This window comes from Suncus etruscus, chromosome 15 (assembly GCF_024139225.1).
Source record: "Suncus etruscus isolate mSunEtr1 chromosome 15, mSunEtr1.pri.cur, whole genome shotgun sequence".
NCBI lineage: Eukaryota > Metazoa > Chordata > Mammalia > Eulipotyphla > Soricidae > Suncus > Suncus etruscus.
The window spans coordinates 91,229,684-91,245,259 of NC_064862.1; the positions used below are offsets into that span (position 1 = coordinate 91,229,684).

The 15,576-nt window shown below is 60.9% G+C and overlaps 1 protein-coding gene across 1 annotated transcript; it reads right to left on the reverse strand.

The window, feature by feature from the left end:
• Positions 1 to 406: 406 nt before the first annotated feature.
• RFX1 (regulatory factor X1) lies at positions 407 to 15,197 on the reverse strand. The gene is made up of 19 exons (XM_049788515.1): positions 14,859 to 15,197; positions 10,702 to 10,811; positions 10,547 to 10,630; positions 10,260 to 10,349; positions 9,353 to 9,475; positions 8,083 to 8,177; positions 6,831 to 7,227; positions 5,385 to 5,566; positions 5,158 to 5,277; positions 4,951 to 5,066; positions 4,091 to 4,209; positions 3,881 to 3,990; positions 3,551 to 3,702; positions 3,350 to 3,447; positions 1,910 to 2,059; positions 1,598 to 1,806; positions 1,228 to 1,381; positions 1,094 to 1,139; positions 407 to 986 (listed from the first exon to the last, which is right to left on the reverse strand). Exons 1-19 carry the CDS (start codon positions 15,151 to 15,153, stop codon positions 814 to 816), a joined length of 2,823 nt encoding a protein of 940 aa, XP_049644472.1. The 5' UTR covers positions 15,154 to 15,197; the 3' UTR covers positions 407 to 813.
• Between the last annotated feature and the right edge of the window lie 379 nt (positions 15,198 to 15,576).

Consider the following 15,576-nt stretch of genomic DNA (forward strand, 5'->3'; position numbering starts at 1 on the left):
CGCGGAGCACAAAATAGTGATTTGTATACAATAGGTCAGATGCTTTCTTTTCCTTCCCCACTTCATTTTTGCTGCTTTTCTTATTTTTTTCTTTTTTTTCCCCATAAACATCTCACTGGTTGAAAACACTTGAGAAACCAGAACAGATAAGGCCATGATGGTTGGAAAAAAAAAAACCCAACAAGTTATCAACTCCGCTCAGGCGGCTCACGACAAATCACTAGCCAGGAGCCCGGCATGCGGGACGAGGCCAGGTGGGCACACACAGCTGCCTGCAGCAGGCCCCTGGCAGCCCTGGTGCCCGGTCCAGCCAGCGGCTCTTTGGAAGCTGGACCCCGAAACCCGGCCACCCTTTCCGCAGCCACTGGGTGGGGCGGCGGGGCACGGGAGGGCCCGGCTCTGGAGAAGATGCGACACCCACGGCTTTAATTGCACTTAGACCAAGGAGGGGTGGGGGATCCGGGGTGGTTGCTGAAGGTGGGGGGGGGAGGGTATCCCCAGGGGATGCCCCCCTGTGCCCACCTGGGGCTCAGGGCTGGGCCAGGACAGGCTGTGCAAAGCCAGCGAGCTGAATAAGTTAACAGTTCTGCAGGGGAGGGGCATGCCTGCCGGCCCAGGCGGGATTGGGGGTGGCGGCCGCCCCAGGGGCACCGCGGCAGTTTCCTTAAGGCACATCTTTTGAGTCAGTCTGCAGCGGCCCAGCGGGGTAGGTGCCCTCCAACCCTGGGCCGAGCGCTGGGCAGCCGAGGGAGCCTGGCGCAGAGGAGCGGTGGGGCGAGCGGGCAGGCCCAGCGAGGTGGCTGCGGCCTGGCCTTAGCTGGACGGCAGCGCCTGCACGAAAAGGCCGCGCGCGTCTGTCCGCGCCAGCTTGGCTGGTGGCGGCTCCAGGGCGTCGGTGCCCAGTGCGGGCGACTCGCCGCCAGTGGCCAGCGAGATGTCCTGGGGTAGCTCGTCTTCGCTCTCCTCCTCCTCTTCCTCCTCCTCATCTGGGACACGAGGGGCAGGGCGGGCTCAGCATCGATGAGGGGGGAGCCCACCACCCCCAGTCCTCGCCTCCGACCTCCCACCAGCGCTGGGGACAGGCCGGGCCCACCTTTGTCTGCATCCAAGGGGTTCAGAGAGGTGGTCAGGTTGGCAAACTGCGAGGGGCGAGAACAAGAGGGGCAAGTGAGCGACCCACCCCACAGCCCCCCGCGCCCCGGGGGCCGCCAGTCCGCACCCACGGACCTCGCCCATGACGGCGATAGGGGTCTCGCCCTTGGCCTGGGCCACACGGTGCTCGATCAGGTAGTACATGTACTCGTCATACAGCAGCCGGATGAGGTGGAAGGAGCCGAAGCTGGCGGCGCTGCGCAGGGTCAGGTCCCGGATCACCATGGAGCTGGGGGCAGCGGGGCAGAGGCCATCAGGGCTGCCCTCGGATGGGCGCCCACTCGAGACCCTCCCGCCCTGACCAAGGGCAGCTGCCAGGAGCGGAACCCACAGGCCACGCCCAAGGGCAGGACCACAACAGGCCAGACCCCCTGGGAGAATCTCAGGCTCCACCCAAAGGGCCACCACCTGACACGCACACACACTGCGGCCAGGTATCGCGCACCTGTAGAAGGACCACTTGAGGAGGAAGAGCTTGGCGGCCTTCGGGAAGCTGGCGGTGCCCTGGTAGGGCTTCAGCACCTGGCTGACCACCCCGTCCAGCCAGGCCGCCCACTGCTCCAGCGAGTTCTGCTGCTGCAGCGTCACCTTGAAGTCCTGCTCCAGCCGCTGCACCACGCGGTCTTCGCAGTGGCACACCCACGAGGCCTGCTCCTGGGCACGGCGGGGCGGGACAGGGCAGCGGGCGCCAGGGTCAACCCCGCCCACGCCGAGGCCCCGCCCAGCCGGCGCAGGCCCGCGCCGCGCCCGCGCTCACCTGCACGTTGGCGAAGTCCACGCGGTTGAGGTCGCTCAGCATCTGGTTGATCTGCGCCGTGTTCTGCAGCACCGCGCGCGCTGCCTGTGCCAGGTGGTTGAGCGACGTGTAGCGCCGCAGTGTCTGAGCGAAGGCGCCCGCTGCTGCCACCTGCGGAGTGGGGAGCTGAGGCTTCTGCGCAGGACCCACCCAGGCTGGCCCTACCCTACCCTACAGCTACGAGAGCTGGTTTCCGAGGAGGAGGAGGAGGAGGAGGAGGAGGAGGAGGAGGTCGGGCGGAGGGCCACCTCTCTGCTGTTCTCAAAGCCTGGATGCCCAGCCACCCCCACAAGTGGGCCTCAGGAATTCAGGTGAGCTGCGTCTGACCAGCAGCATCACTCTTATCTTAAGGGGCATTGCCCCAGAAAGAAGGCAACTTGGTCAGATAAAGCGTCTTGCATTTTGTTTCCAGCTGTGTGCGGGGGTGGGGGGGTTCCTCCGTTTGGGTCCAGCTGTGTTTCCAGGCCCCAGAATGCCAGATTTGCAGCAGTCGCTCGCAAGGCCAAGGCCGTGAGCAAATATGAGTTTGGGAAGCTCCGACTGGGCTCTCTCAGGACTTGGCTTCTGCTGACATCCCCAATGGCAGCCCCTGACCCTGCCAGGACCCAGAGCATCCCAAGGGTGCACCTCAGTTCTGTTTAGCTGTTTTGTTTGCTGTTTTTTTTTTTTTTTTTTTTTTTTTTTTGGTTTTTGGGCCACACCCGGTGACGCTCAGGGGTTACTCCTGGCTATGCGCTCAGAAGTCGCTCCTGGCTTGGGGGACCATATGGGACGCCGGGGGATCGAACCGCGGTCCGTCCTAGGCTAGCGCAGGTAAGGCAGGCACCTTACCTTTAGCGCCACCACCCGGCCCCTTGTTTGCTGTTTTAGAATTAAAAACAAAAACAAAAAAACCGGGGCCGGCGAGGTGGCGCTAGAGGTAAGGTGTCTGCCTTACAAGCCCTAGCCAAGGAAGGACCACGGCAATCCCCCGGCGTCCCCCAAGCCAGGGGCAATTTCTGAGCGCTTAGCCAGGAGTAACCCCTGAGCAGCAAACGGGTGTGGCCCGAAAAACCAAAAAAAAAAAAAAAAAAAATCCTTTTATTAAGTTCCCGGAGTGGGGGAGTGTGTCGCACAACAAGCAAACTTTACCCTCCAGGCTTTCAGTAGGTTCCAGGCCCTGTGTGTGCGCCGCATGTCCTAGGCCTGGGCACATCTGGTTCCCCGCACCTTAGAGGCGCTTTCTGCCCGGCAGTGGGAACAGAACTGCTTCTGGTTTGCATTTGGTTTTTATTTGTGGAAAATGCAGTTGGCGCTACGAGCGCTGCAGAGGCTTTCAGAAGGGGATTGACCGAGACTTGGCACAGGTTAAGCCAAGAGCTCCCTCCCCTGGGGGAGCATTACCCCAGGCCTGGGCCTCACCTTCACCCGAAGCATCTCCTCGGGGATGTTGACCATGGCATGGGTGAGCCAGCTCTCCAGGCTCTTGGCAAAGTTCCGGATCGCTTGGGTCAAGGCACCTGTGGGGGCAAGGCCAGGCGAGGCACTGGTGAGGGCAGGGTGGGCGGGGCAGGGCCCTGGGGCTCGGCTGAGCCTGGCCAAGTGAGGGGCACGCGCACTGACTGGGGATAGGCCGCAGCACGTCGGGGATGAGGATTTCCACCAGGCCCTGGTACAACACGTTGTCACAGTGCTTGGTCCACTGCAGCACCGGCTCAAACTTCGCCAGCAACACAAGGCTGGCCTTGGGTAGCCGCTTCTCAGCTTCATCGTGCCTGTGGGCGGACACCCAACTGGGTCACACGAGGGCACTCGGGGGTGCCCACTTAGGACCCCCCCACTGCAATCTGGGAGTCTGTGGTCCCCACCACCCGCACAGATCGGAAGGCTGATGGCGTCGGGTACCACGGGCAGGGCTAACGCCAGGGCCGTGGGCCGGCTCAGCTGACTCACACAGCCAGTGGCGGCGCCTCACTGGGCGGATTGAGGTGATGCCTCCAGAAAGTCTTCCACAGCGTCTCCACCAGTGTGAACTGCAGGTTGACCATAACGTCTACGATGGCCTGCAAGACATGGGGGAAGCAGGGTGCATGCTCAGGGGGCTGGGAGTGACAGACTCGTTCAGGCCCCGCCCCCAGCTCAGTCCTTGTACCCAGGCCCTACCTCACAGTGCTCCCGATACAGGACCTGGAAGGCCTTCAGATCCCCGGGCCCCACGCCCTCGGGCAGCACCTTGCCCTGGAGGTCCAGCTCTGAGAAGTCAGGGAGGCTCCTGGAAGCATCTGAAAGAGGGGACCCCGTGATGTGCCTTACCCCCCTCCCTGGGAAACCTTCACTGCCTTCCTCCCCTGCAGGAAATACCACTGAGGCTTGGGAGTCCTGCAGCACAGGGCAAAAGACCCCAGAGCTCACAGGGGCACTGGGAACCGGGGTGGGTAGGTGGGTGGTGGGGTTGTTGGCTGGGGCTGGAAGCTTCTTGAAGCCCAGAGACTTTGGGTGCTGTGGAGTCTGGATCTGTGGGTCAAGGTTTCTTGAATCTAGGGGACCTTGAATCTAGGGGGCTCACTTGGACTACTTATCCTGCTCCACAGTGACTGGATTTTCCTTTGCCCTTGGGGGGATCTCCCTGGCATTACTGGGGTCTACTTGGGTTATGCCCATCAGTGTCAGAGGTCAAATCTAGTTCCTATGTGCACAGCATGAACCATCTTTTGATCCCCAACTTCCAGCTACTGGCTAGATTTTATTTTTGTGGGGGTAACACCCCAGGTAAGTGCGCAGGCCCGACTGGCGAGTCTCACAACCAGGCCAGTCACTGAATGCCAGGGCAAGGGCACAGAGCTGCTTGAGCCACCCCAGAGATGTCGTGGGGGACAAGGGGGAGGAGACCTCCACTCAACTACTGCCCTTGTGCTAAAAAAGCCCCTAATAACCTCAGTTCCAAGCCTTCCTACACTGAGAAGCGTCCCGTGAGAACCCCACTGAGGCAGGGCTCTGGTAGGCCCGGTTCGGGGGACGCTCACCCAGAAACTGCTGGTACTGCTGCACCTGGGTGCTGATGTCCGCCAGCCCGCCGGCCTGCTGGGCCGCCACGGGCACCCCATTGGTCATACCCTCCAACTTCTGGATGGGCTTGAGCCTGGGGGTGGGGAGGGAGGAAGCAAATGCAGGGCTGGGTGGGGCTGGGTGGGACACTCTGGGTGGGGAGAGGGGCTGCCAGGGTCCCCTACCTCTGCTTCTGTGCAAAGGGCTGGCCCCGCATGGCCATGTGCTGCTGGTCTTCCAGAAGCCGCAGCAGTGGGGAGCTGGCCTTGATGCGCAGCCCATAGTAGTGGTACTTGGAGTTACCCCTGGGCCGGAAGACAGGAAAGGTGGCTGTTGAGAAGAGGAAGGGGAAGGGGGGCCTGCACAGCTGTGCAAAGGACCTGGGGCCACCGCCTGTGGGGGGGGGGGGCACCTGGTGCCTAGGCGGCGTGTGCGCAGGCCCATGAACACGGAGCGGATGAGCTTGCCGAAGGAGGCGGCGTTGACAGGCTCCAGCTTCTGGTCCTGGCAGTGCAGCAGGTAGTGGCAGTAAAGCGTGCTGCGAGGCAGGCTCACGCCCTCAGCGGTCTCATAGTTGTCCAGCAGCCACTGCACCTGTGCAAGGAACGAGGGGGGGGGCCTGGGAATCACCCACGAATTCTTTTTTTTTTTTTTTTTTTTTTGGTTTTTGGGCCACACCCGATAACGCTCAGGGGTTACTCCTGGCTATGCGCTCAGAAGTCGCTCCTGGCTTGGGGGACCATATGGGACGCCGGGGGATCGAACCGCGGTCCGTCTCCTAGGCTAGCGCAGGTAAGGCAGGCACCTTACCTCCAGCGCCACCGCCCGGCCCCTACCCACGAATTCTTGCGCTCAGGTCAACATTCAATCAAGCCCAGGGCGCCTCATGGAGGCTCTGTCTCTCCAGCATCTCTCCACAGGGGACCCCCCCAAAAAGGATTGGGTTGGAGTTAGAGCGAGGAGGTCACGCACTTGCTGGCTCAGGTTCGATCCCCAACATCCATTAGGGTCCACCGAGCCCACCAGGAGTGATTCCTGAGTGCAGAGCCAGGAGGAACCCCTGAGCATCAGTGGGTGGGACTCAAAAAAATGAAATAGGGGGCCGGGAAGGTGGCGCTAGAGGTAAGGTGTCTGCCTTACAAGCGCTAGCCAAGGAACGGACCGCGGTTCGATCCCCCGGCGTCCCATATGGTCCCCCCAAGCCAGGGGCAATTTCTGAGCACATAGCCAGGAGTAACCCCTGAGCGTCAAACGGGTGTGGCCCAAAAACCAAAAAAAAAAAAAAAAAAAAAAATGAAATAGAAAATTTTAATAGCACAGCAGTAGGGCGTTTGCCTTGCATGCAGATGGATGGGGATTAGAATCCCAGCATCCCATATGGTCCCCCAAACCTGCCAGGGGTGATTTCTGAGAACCCCTGAGCGCTGTTGGGTGTGACCCAAAAACCAAAAACCAAAAAAACCAAAAAAAAAAAAGGTGGTCGAGAGTTAGGGGCACAGCAAACCACGACTCCACCCCCAAGTTCAGTTTGGAGAGGCAGACTGGGATCCTCAGGGCCACCACAGCCACAGACCATGGGGGTTTGGCTTCCAGCCGGTCAGAGGCAGGAGCAGAGAAGCATCCTAGCACATTCTGGGGTCCCCCACGGGGCTGGGACTCGCAGCTGCCCCACCACTCCAGCCAGCCTGTTACTTCAGTCCAGAGCACTGTATGATACACTCCGGGGCTTCTAGTTAGCAGCTGAAGCCCAGAGAGGCTGAGGAACCTGCCTTAGGCCACACAACACCGGGGCAGGGCAACCCTGGCAGGACCCCCACACTCTACCCTGTGCCCTCCCCACTCCCGCCCTGGCACTTACCGTGGCTGGCGAGGCACGGGTGGTGTGGGAGTAGGACTGGCTGGCGCTGCCCAGCATGTAGCCACCTTGGATGACATAGGTGCCCCCTGTGCCGCTGCCACTGCTACCACTGCTGGCCCCATTCCCGCCGCTGGCGCCACCGCCGCCCCCAGTGCCTGCGCTGCTGGCTCCGGCGCCACCACCGCCGCCTCCGTTGCTGCTGGTCCCGGCCCCGCTGCTGGCGGCGCTACCCACAACTTGGCCGCCCGAAACGTACATGGGCACCGAGGCGCCGCTCGCCACCGCCTGGGACGCAGCGGACGTGCTGACCTGGGCGGCTGCGCCTGCCTCATAGTAGCCGGCGGTGGGCGTCTGCGAGTAGAGTGGGGCCTCGGCGTAGGGGTAGGTGCTGGGCCGGCTGTGGAAAGGCACGGAGGAGGGGTTGGGGCCAGAACTGGGGGGTGCTAAGGGGTCCCAGCACAGGGGCAAAAGGTGCAGTCACTGAACCTTCAAACCAGCCCAAGGCGGGAGACCCCACTTGGCACCAGCCTTGTCTGCTCCAAGGTTTTTATTTTATTTTAGTTGGTTTTGGGACCACACCCGACGGCACTCTGGGGTTCCTTCTAGTCTGAGCTCAGAAATTGCTCAGGGGACCCTGTGGAAGGCCTGGAAACGAACCCAGGTGGGTGGCGGGTCAGCCCTGTGTTAGGCAAATGCCCTCCCCGCTGTGCTCAGGCCCCTGGTTCAAGGCTCTTATAAGTTTATTTCTGGAGCCAGAGCTGGAACACAGCGGGGTGGCCCATGGCCTTGCACAGCGCTGACCCGGGTTCCATCCCTGGAAAGCTGAACCCCCGAGAGCCGGTTCCACAAGACCCGCCAGTAGTGATCCCTGAGTGCAAGGCCAGAACTCGGTCTTGAGCATGGCGGGTGTAGCCCCAAAACAACAAACCAAAAATAAAACCAATGAAGAAACACCCCACTTTTTAAATTTCCACGGTGGGGACTAAAACACCAAAGAAGGGCCCGGAGCAACAGCACAGTGGAGTCAGTCCTTGCATGGCACAGGATAGACCCGGGTTCCAGCCCTGATACCCTAGAGAGGGTCCCCTCTCCTAGTCCCACCAGGAGTGATGCCCAATCACAGCCCGGTGCTGTGGCCCCAAAATAAGACAAATCAGAGGCACCAGCAGGCCTGGCCTAAGCTCCGCCTCCCTGAAACTGGGGGACCGCCCCACGCCCTGCCCTGCACGCCTGCCGAGCTCTCTGCACTCACATGGCACTGGCCGCGTAGCTGGCATCGCCGCCCTCCACGTACTGCACCTGGCTGGGGTACACGTGGGGCCCCACCACCTGCTGCAGCTGCTGCACCTGGTGAGCAGGGCGGGCGGGGTCAGCGGGGTGCCCGTGGGAGCCCCTGGAGGCCCCTTCACCCTACACACCAACACCCCGCACATCCTTGCTACCCCCACCAGAGAAAAAGTGGCATACATTTCTGAGCGACCTGCAATTGGATGGGGCTGGTTAGGGTCTGCCCCGAGAGGCTCCAGCACCCATAAGCACCCGACCCAGACCCCACGGGCATGTGTGGAGCGGGAGGCTCATAGGGCGCCAACTGGCTGCTACTGTCCATCCAGATCCCATTCTCCACCCCAAGTCTCTGGGGAGTGGGGCGCACAGAGCCAGGCGGGTGCAGGCGGGCGTGTGGGGGGAGGTTGGGTCTGGGGCCCACGGCCCCCACCCGCACCGCGCCGCCCCTGCCCCGCTCCCCGGCGCCGACACCTACTTTGAGGGCGGTGGCGGCCGAGCCGAACACTAGCATCTGGGGGACTTTCTGGATCCTCACCCTCGGGTCGGGGCTGGCCCGGGCCGGCAGCACCTTGGGCTGCGGCAAGAGCAGTTGCGGGGCCAGCACGCCCACCAGCTCCACCCACTGCTCGGCGCCCGCCGGAAAAGCGGGCAGCCCAGGCGCGGGGCTGCCTAGCTGTTGCGGGGCCCGGGCGCGGGGCCGGGGCTGCGGCTGGGCTGCCTTCCTAGCGGGGCATTGACTGCCTGAGCGCTGGAGGACAAACAGAGACACTGACGGGGCCTTTTCCCGCAGCAGTGAGCCCGGGGCCCCTCCGCGACCTCCCCCAGGGAAGCCGGGGCCGGGGCACCCGCACCCACCTCGGGCGCTACGTGCATGGGCTGCGGTACCGAGCCGGCATTGGGGACCCGCGGGGCGACCTGCACCACCGACCTCTGCGAAGGGAAGACCCGGGACATATGGCCATACACGGACCCAGGCAGGCACAGAGGGGTGCAGCCCCCTGGGAGTCCTCCCGCAGCACCTGGCCTATACAGATGAACCCCCAAGGCTGCAAGCCGCCTGCACTGGTGCCTTAAAGCCTACGAAATGGTGCTCTAAGAATGGGAGTCAGGATTGAATACCGGTCCCGGCAGGGAGTTAGTTTCCTGAGGGGACCCCCTTTGGGCAGGGGTTGTGAAAATGGCACCTCCCGACGTGTCCCACATCCGGTCACTTGCCACCCGTCCCGCCCTGGCACCTCTGGGGTGACGGTGACACTCTGCTGGACACTGTGGACCTGCAGCGGTTGGGGAGGCGCCGTCCCAGCGGGGGTCCCGGCGGGTTTGCTGGAGCTGCTGCTGTTGGTTTGTACCTGCGAGTGCTGGGTGGGGGGCGACACGAGGGAGGGTTTGAGCACGTGAGGGAACGTGGAAGGGAGTGTGAGTACATGGATTGTGTGTTTACCATGTGTGCGTGGCATGGCCAGGGAGCCAATGCCGGGAACCTGTCTTTGTCTGTGGATGTGGGGAGGTGGTGGTGGGCCAGGGATCCCCAGAACATCTCCAGCCTCAGGGTCCCCGTCCACCTAGGCCAAAGCACTGAGGAGAGGGGCCCAGCTTCGATGAATGGGGTGGTGGAGAGCTGAAGGGGTTCCCCACTTTCTAGATAAGGCTGACAGGAAGGGATGAGCCTGGGGTGGGGAATGAACCCAGATTCTGGGCTGATTTATATAAACTCAGGGTTCAGGGGAGCAAGAGCAGAGCAGGGGGGGAGGTCGTTTGCCTGGCATGCAACTGACCAGGGTTCAATTCCCAACATCCCATAGGATCCTGAGTACCGCAGAGAGTGATCCCTGAGCACAGCCAAATGGGACCCATAAAGCACAAAACTTGGGGTACAGACCATGTGCTCAGCAGGAAGAGCTGAAGAGAAGCCCCTGTACACAAGCTGCCCAGGAACCTGGCCACCCCTATGGCCATCAACACTCTCCTTTTAGGAAACTGGGGGTCCCACCCTATGCCCCAGAAAGCCCAAGTCCTCCTGACTACAGGAACTTGAGTCCCCAGTAAAGAGCTTCCAAGGCCATCCTGCCTTCGGGAGCAGGCAAAAAAGGGAAGGGGTACATGGTGAAGGGCATGGTGCAGGGGCACAGAGATGGCACCTACCTCGGGGGGTGAGTGCACAGCCAGGGGCACTGGGCCCGACTTACTGCCAGGGGTTGCGCTCTGCACCACCAGCCGCTGTGTGGGGAGCGCCTGGGCAGGAGGAGAAGGGGTTCAAGGTTGTGATTCAGGACCCCAGACCTGGCAGCCCCCATTCCCAGGAAGGATAGCAGATTGTTGGGAGCTGATATCCAGGGGGTCAGTCAGACCCACGAGCCACCCAAAGGTGGTCCCCTGCAGCTCTGTCCCTGAGCTCTGTCCCAAGCTGGAGTGGGAGTGCCCAGGCCTACCTGCTGGGGCACTGGGAGGCTGGTGAGCTGCAGTGGGGACACATGGCCCGGCTTGGCCTGTGCGCTTGTCTGGACCAGGAGCCGCTGAGGGGAAAGAGCTGGTCAGAATGGCAGGAGGGGGCAGGGAGGGCAGGGGCACGGTGGCCGGTGCCTACCTGAGGGGTGCCCTGCGTCTGCTGGACAACCTGAGTGGGAACGCCCGTCTGGCTGGCTGTGGTGCCCGGGCTTGCGTCTGACGCTGTCTCGCTGGCCCGCATGGTGCCCTCTGTGGGAGAGGTCGGTCAGCCCAGCCGAGAGGCCCAGCTCCCTGAGGGGACGGCAGGCACCCCCTTTCCCAGCAGACAAGGCTGCAAGAGAGACCTGGCATCCCAGCCACCGGGTACTCACGCTGATAGCTGGCCGAGAAGAGGCAGTCATAGAACATGGTCTCCCACATGCACAGTTCCTCCCTCCCGAGGGAAAGGCGGGCTGCGGCTTTATACCACAGCCTTGGGGAGCTAATCCCCCCAACACACACACAGCCCCGTGCGCCTCGGGCTCCCCGTCCCCGGGAGGCCTTGGCGGGAAGGCCCAGGGTCAGTGGGAGATGCTATCAGCAGGCGCGGGTCGGATTTCAGGCACTGATCTCCAGGGAGGAATGGGAAGCTGGGCCAGAGCCCATGGCAGGAGCCCCCGCACCACCCTCTACTGGCCCTCACATATCCAGGTCCCTGCACCTGCCCTCCTGGCAGGAGATGAGGGGAGCAAGGAGCCCCTCAGAACTTCCCTGGACACATTAGGGCTCCCTTCTTCAGATAAGGCAACTGAGATGGGAAAACGGAGGGGACCTGGTTGCATAGCAAGGAACCAGCGGGCTAGGGACACGGGTCTGCATCCCTGGGTGCCTGGGACAGGCTCGGCTGAAACCCAGGGACCGGGCTGCAGCCTGGTTGGGTCCCTAGTTGCTGGGCTGCACTAACAAAGTCGGGGTGTGAAACAGAGGGAGGGGAAGACAGCCTCCATACCAAAGGAGTGCTGTGCCCTGCTATGGGGTATGGCCAGAAGCAAAGGGCCAGCTGGGGCAATAGGACACCGGGGAAGGCACTACCTTGCATGCAGCTGACCTGGGTTTGAACCCCCACATTCCATCCCCAGGAGTAAGCCCTGAGCCCCAGAGTATAGCGAGGAGAAGGAAAGAAACTGAGTGGAGGAGGAGGAGAAACACAACTATGGAAGGATGGGGCCAGGGGCCAAGGGGTCTCAGGAGCGTTGGTGGTGTTAAGAAAGGACAGAATGAAACATCCAAGCCAGAATCAACAATGAAGTCATGAGACCCAGATTTTAACAACCAAACTTAAAATGGGCCTGTTATGCTGACAGGCTGGGGGGCAGGGGTGATGGCATAGGACAGATTCTGGGAACATTGGTGCAGGGAGGGTGACATTTTTGGGGGGGATTGTCCCTGAAACATTTTATGTTTGAAACCTAACGATGAAGAACTTTGTAAATAACAATGGTTTCAACAAAATATTTTGTTTGAACAAAAGAAAAATAAGATTAATAGCTACTAAAAAAAAGAAATAAAATTATTTCAAAACTTAAAAAAAAAAAGGGACCTGGGGCCAGAGAGGTAGCAGAGAGGTAGGGCATTTGCCTTGCATGCAGAAGGACAATGGTTCGAATCTCAGCATCCCATATGGTTCCCTGAGCCTGCCAGGAGTAATTTCTATAGCCAGGAGTAATCCTGGAGAGCTGCCGGGTATGACCCAAAATGTCTGAGAAAGGGCTATGTCAGGAAGGGCGTGGTCCACATGGGGGCGTAGCCCAATAAGGCGGGGCTAACAGAAAGGGCACGAATAGGATGAAGGTGTGTCTAAACAGGGGGTGGCCCTATAAAAGGCGTGGTCAGATTAGAGGGCGTGGCTAGGATGAAGGGCATGGCCTTAGTAATGCAGGCCCCTCACCAGAAGCATGCCTGAGTGTTGGGGTGAAGCTCTGAGGCCACTGTGGAAGGAAAAGCTTCCTCGGGTGGTCACAATGAGGTAGGGCCGGATGCCAACAAGCAGGCTCCAAGGCCCCACTTTGTTTTGGTTTGGGGGCCACACCCAGTGGTGCTCTGGGCAGACTCCTGGCTCTGTGCTCAGGATGGAGTTCCCGATGGAGTTCGGAGGACCCTTTGAGATGCAGGGGATTGAACTGTGTCAGTCATGTGAAAGGCAAAGGCCTTCCCTTCCCTGGCCGTCCTCCCTGACACTCACTTCCACAGTTTTACTGGAGGCTGGACCAACAGCACAGCAGTAAGGTGTTTGCCTTGCACGAGACTGACCCAGGACGAACCCGGGTTCGATCCTGTCATCCCATATGGTCCCCAGGAGTGATTTCTGAGCACAGAGCCAGATGTGACCCCAAACCAAAAACAAACAAAAAAGATAAAGTTCTACTGGAACCAACCCCCCCAACTGAGGTACCCAAGAGGCCAGCAGACGGCAGACAGGATGCTGAGTCTCGGGGGCCAGGGTCACCCCTGAAACAATGCACAAGGGCTGGGTGGGGTCGCATGAAGGCTGGCCCAAAGGCTTCTGTGCACATGTAAGTGGAGGCCCAGCAGGCAGCCTGCTTTGCTTCCTGCTCTGTGGGTGACCCTCAAGGTGACCCCACCTCACTGGCTGCCCTTCAGACCCCACCACAGACTAAGATCCCGGGCAACATGCGGGCCCTGGGTGTGGGTGCCAGGCCGGGGCCACCCTACAGGAAGTGGCTGGCTGCTGACTTCCTGCTCTCCACTGCTGTATCTCTGGCACGGGCCCTGCCTCCCCCAGCAGCAGTCTGACTCACAGCCCAGCCTATGGGGAGGTGGCCCAAAGGACTCAGTGCGGGGCCTCTGACGGTGGATTCCCAGCAGGGACACTCCAGCTGCTTTCCCAGGGCCCTGAGTGTCACTGGGCAGAGCTCACAGGGACAGGCCTGAGAGGGAAGGTGTCCGGCCTAAACTCTGGGTCTGGGTGTGTTTGGCCTAATGAAACCTCCCCACCCCCATGCCAGGATGGTTCACCCCTGGTAGAGACATCCTTAGATGGAAAGGGACACTAGGTGAGGGGCTGTGGAGCCCCGGGGAGTCAGAAAGTCAGAAGGGAAGGAGAAGCATTGGTTAAGGAGGTGCCACCGGGAATGTGGGGCCCACACACTGCCCTCCATAGATATGTTTGGTGACAGCCTGAGCCCAGTGGGCTCAGCCCCAGGCTTTGAGCTATGTGCTTTCCTGAGCGAGTGGGGAGGGGGACTGATCTGGGGGTATTCTGGGGTCCAGAGCCTCAGGATATGCTAGGCCATCGCTCTAGGGACTGTGGACCACCAGGCAGCAAAGGATAGTCCTAGAAGGGACCTGGCCCCATGGGGTGCCTTCCAGGCTGCAGCACTTGGGGATGGGGGCTGACCACTGCAGACACCTTCATGGCTGGGGTTACGGCAAGACGGGAGGGACGGTAGTGGTATGGCAGCCCTGCAGGCCAAAGCAGGAACAGAGACAGGGACAGGCCTTGTAATGTAGTGTGTGGAGCTTTTAAAGCCCTTTTCTGGGGACAGAAATGGGACAGTGAGTAGGGCATGTATCTTACATTTGGCAACATGGTTTCCCCCCAAGCCTGCAGGAGCAATTCCTAAATGCAGAGCCAGGAGTCAGCCCTGAGCACCATAAGGAGTGGTCCCGAAACAAAATCAAAATAGGGCAGGGGGACAGTATTTGCCTTGTGTGCAATGGACCTGGGTTCGATCCCTGGCATTCCATAGGGGGTCCCTGAACCCAGCCAGGAGTGATTCTTAAGTGTACAGACAGGAGACAATCCTGGCACATTAAATAAAATCCCTTTCTGCAGGAGGGCCCAGGGTAGCCCATTAGGGTCCCTATCCAATCCCCACAGGAGGAAGACCCCAAACAGTAGAGCTAACAGTGTCCTAGGGAGACTGTTGACCTATGGGGTCCGTCCTCAAACCCTCCCATCTCCCAAAAGCAAGTGGTGTTCCTCCCAGGGCACCTGATACATGCCCCCTGAGCCCATGAAGTGCTCTGAACCCTACTGGAGGTGGAGAAACTGAGGCAGAAGAGAGGGCAGATTGTGAGCCAGGAGTCAGCACCCTCAGTCTCCAGCTCAGGGACCACAAACAGGGACCACAGCACCCAAACGCATGAGACCCGGGCAGGAAGGATCTTAGGGACACAGAGACACACGCCAACACCTCTCCCCGTTGGCCCCCAAACACCAACGCAGAAACTCAGAGCCCCCGGGGATGCACAGGGTCCCACCGACATGAGGACACCCCACCCCAACCCACTTACCAGAGACGGTGACCACGATGAATTGCTGGGTCGCAGGGGACAGGGAGGGTGCACTGGCGGGCTGCGAGGCCGCGGGGCCTGTGGGGAGCTCGGTCAGGTACTGCTTCTGGCCTCCTGGGGGCTGCGCGGGAGGCTGGGGGTTCTGCAGCTCAGCGGCGTACTGGGGCTGGGGCGCTGCGGGCGGTGGCGGAGGCAGCGGCTGCGGGGTGGCGGTGGGCGGTGGGGCCGTGGCCTGCGGTGGCTGGGCAGGCCCTGGGGCTGCCTGCAGCTCGGAACCGTAGGCCTGCGTCGCCATGCCAACCGCAGAGGAAAGGAGAATGAATAAGGCTGCTTCTTCTTCTTTTTTCCTTTTCCTCTTCTTCCTCTTCTTCCTTCCTGGGGAGGGAGAGGCAGAGGAAAGACAAGAAGGAAAAAGGAGGATGAATGCGGGGGTTGGCGGAGGGCAGAGAGGGCGGCAGGATCCCGCTGGACACGCGGCTCATCACTAACTTAATTACCCGGGAGGCTGGTGGCCAGAGAACCAGCCCATCGCGGTGGGGGATGGATGGACCGATGGGACGGATGGACAGACGGGCCCGCGTCTCTTCCGTTCGCCCCGATCGGTCACGCTCCAGACCGGGGACACTCAGAGCCTCAGCCCAGGAAACTGGCCCTTTCACTGAAAGGGTCCTGAAGGCCCGGCAAGGTGTTGGGTTATTTGCATTATCTGTCTGGGAGC

Bases quoted from the DNA above. Each gene is read 5' to 3' on its own strand.
- RFX1 (XM_049788515.1), bottom strand. From the start codon at position 15,153: ATGGCGACGCAGGCCTACGGTTCCGAGCTGCAGGCAGCCCCAGGGCCT. The intron at 7,228-8,082 runs GTGAGTGCAGAG...GCCTTTCCACAG, and splicing joins AGCTACGCGGCCAGTGCCAT to CCGGCCCAGCACCTACCCCT. The intron at 987-1,093 runs GTGGGCCCGGCC...CTCGTGTCCCAG, and splicing joins CCCCTTGGATGCAGACAAAG to ATGAGGAGGAGGAAGAGGAG.